Source organism: Trypanosoma cruzi, genomic scaffold (genome assembly GCF_000209065.1).
Source record: "Trypanosoma cruzi strain CL Brener 1047053516397 genomic scaffold, whole genome shotgun sequence".
Taxonomy (NCBI): Eukaryota; Euglenozoa; class Kinetoplastea; order Trypanosomatida; family Trypanosomatidae; genus Trypanosoma; species Trypanosoma cruzi.
Window position 1 is genome coordinate 1 of NW_001849400.1, and position 1,865 is coordinate 1,865.

The following is a 1,865-nucleotide window of genomic DNA, read 5'->3' on the forward strand; positions in this document are numbered from 1 at the left end:
CCGACATCTTTGCGCGTTTACGGTGATGGTTCGAGCCATGTGTCGCTGCCTTCGAGAGCTTGTAGAGGTTATTGCCACAACCGTCTTCCTTGCAGGGAACAGCAGCTGTAGTTTGGTGGATTTCTCCTCGTTTGCATTCCTCTTGCCATTTGGAGAGATACCGTCGGCGATTGGTGGACTCTTGCTGCACTACGTGCTTGTCTTCCCATCCGACTACCAGGTGAACCTCACAACACGGCAAGAGCGGTTGGAATACCTCCAGGAAAAGTTCCGCGACATACCAGACTTGGCTGTGCATCTCCGCATGGTGATGACATTTACGCTTCAGGCGCTATACCTAATTAATGCGTACAAAGTCAGCGACAAGGGGACGGTGGTCCCACAACACCTGCTCGAGGACAACACGGTGGAGTGCACCATTCAACTTCTGTGGGAGAAGTGGTACGATCACATCGATGACGACCCGCCGCAGGACATTCACGGTCTCTACGGGGACTCGATGATTGGGATGGAGCGGGGCCCGGCAGGGGGCTGAGAGGACGACGACCGTCAGCGTTACGACGCACTTGGAGCGCCGACGGAATAAAACCAACAAACGAACAGGAGAAAAACAAAAAAAAAAAACAAAACAAAAAACAAAACAAAACAAAAAAACTACAACAACTGAACAAAAATAAAAGCAAAAACAAAAACAAGAAAAAAAAAAGAAAACCCTCTTCCTCCTTCCCCCCCCCCCCCCTAAACAAAAAGAGAAAAAAAGAGTTGGTGTGAGAAGGAGGAGCAGACAAGAAGCCACCAACACAACAAAAAAAGCGTGAGATGCGTGCTGAGGGACGGTGCGTGTGTGTGGAGGGAGAGAGAGAATCGAAACAACTCGCGTGGGGCGGAGGCGAATGTGCGGTGCAAACAGCGGGGGCCTGCGGGGGGGGGGGACATATTCCAACATGCAAAAAAAAAAAAAAAAGAAAAGAAAAGGAAAGAAACAAAGAAGGGAAGGAAGTGAGGGGAAAGGAGGAGGAGGGGATGTCAACTGAGAGGGGTAGGGGGAAAATCAAACAAAACAAAACAGAACAGAAGATGAGATGTGAGAGGAATACTCGAGAGGGTTAGGGTTAGGGGAGGAGGGGTGGAGGGGAGGAGGGAAATGCATTCACCAGAAGGAACAACGGTGCTGCCTGTGACGGCCGTTGATAAGAGCTTCACACACGTGTACATGACGTTGTGTGTGTTTGTGTGTGCATGCATGCATGGGTACTTATGCAGTTACAATTACACCCATTAAATACATATTTTTTTCCCTTCCCTCCCCGGCACAATTGCACATTTATTCTTAAATACGTGAACTGCGCTTGCCTTTGTGTTGTGTGTCTGTTCCGCGCGTAAGATGGAGGCACTTTTGGACAAACCAGCAGGGAAGAAAAGTACATCACACACACAGAGACACGCATTTCACGCATTTATTATTTTTATATGAGGATAATAAAAATAAACTTCAAAACAACAACAAAAAACAAAAAACAAAAAACAAACAAACAAACAAAAAGAAACAAAACCAAAAGGAAAGAAATAAAGAAGGGGAGAAAAGAAGTAAAAGAAGAAGAAGAAAAAAAAAAAAAGAGAATACCTACTGAGAGAGAGAGAGGGGGGGAAGGGTGTAGGGAGGGGTAGAAAACAACAACAAGGGAAGAGTTGAGGGGGGTAGCAACAACAGCCACACAATAATGTTCATTGCAGTAGAAATAGTATTTTAGCAGAATTAGTACGGATGGAAGGCGGAGGGATTATAAATGCATGACGGGTATGTGCGTGTAAAATGTATTAACTTTTTATGTATGGACATTTGTCTCTCCTTTTTTTTTTTTTTT

The 1,865-nt window shown here is 45.6% G+C and overlaps 1 protein-coding gene across 1 annotated transcript, besides 4 other annotated features; it reads left to right on the plus strand.

The window, feature by feature from the left end:
• On the plus strand, positions 1–535 carry Tc00.1047053509691.10 (hypothetical protein, conserved; the record flags this gene model as incomplete). Its single annotated transcript, XM_797447.1, has 1 exon — positions 1–535. A coding segment is annotated over one exon (535 nt), but the record flags the coding sequence as incomplete, so codon positions are not given.
• Positions 1–1,865: a sequence feature (haploid, non-Esmeraldo-like haplotype).
• Positions 607–704: a microsatellite.
• Positions 951–983: a microsatellite.
• Positions 1,506–1,621: a sequence feature (A-rich).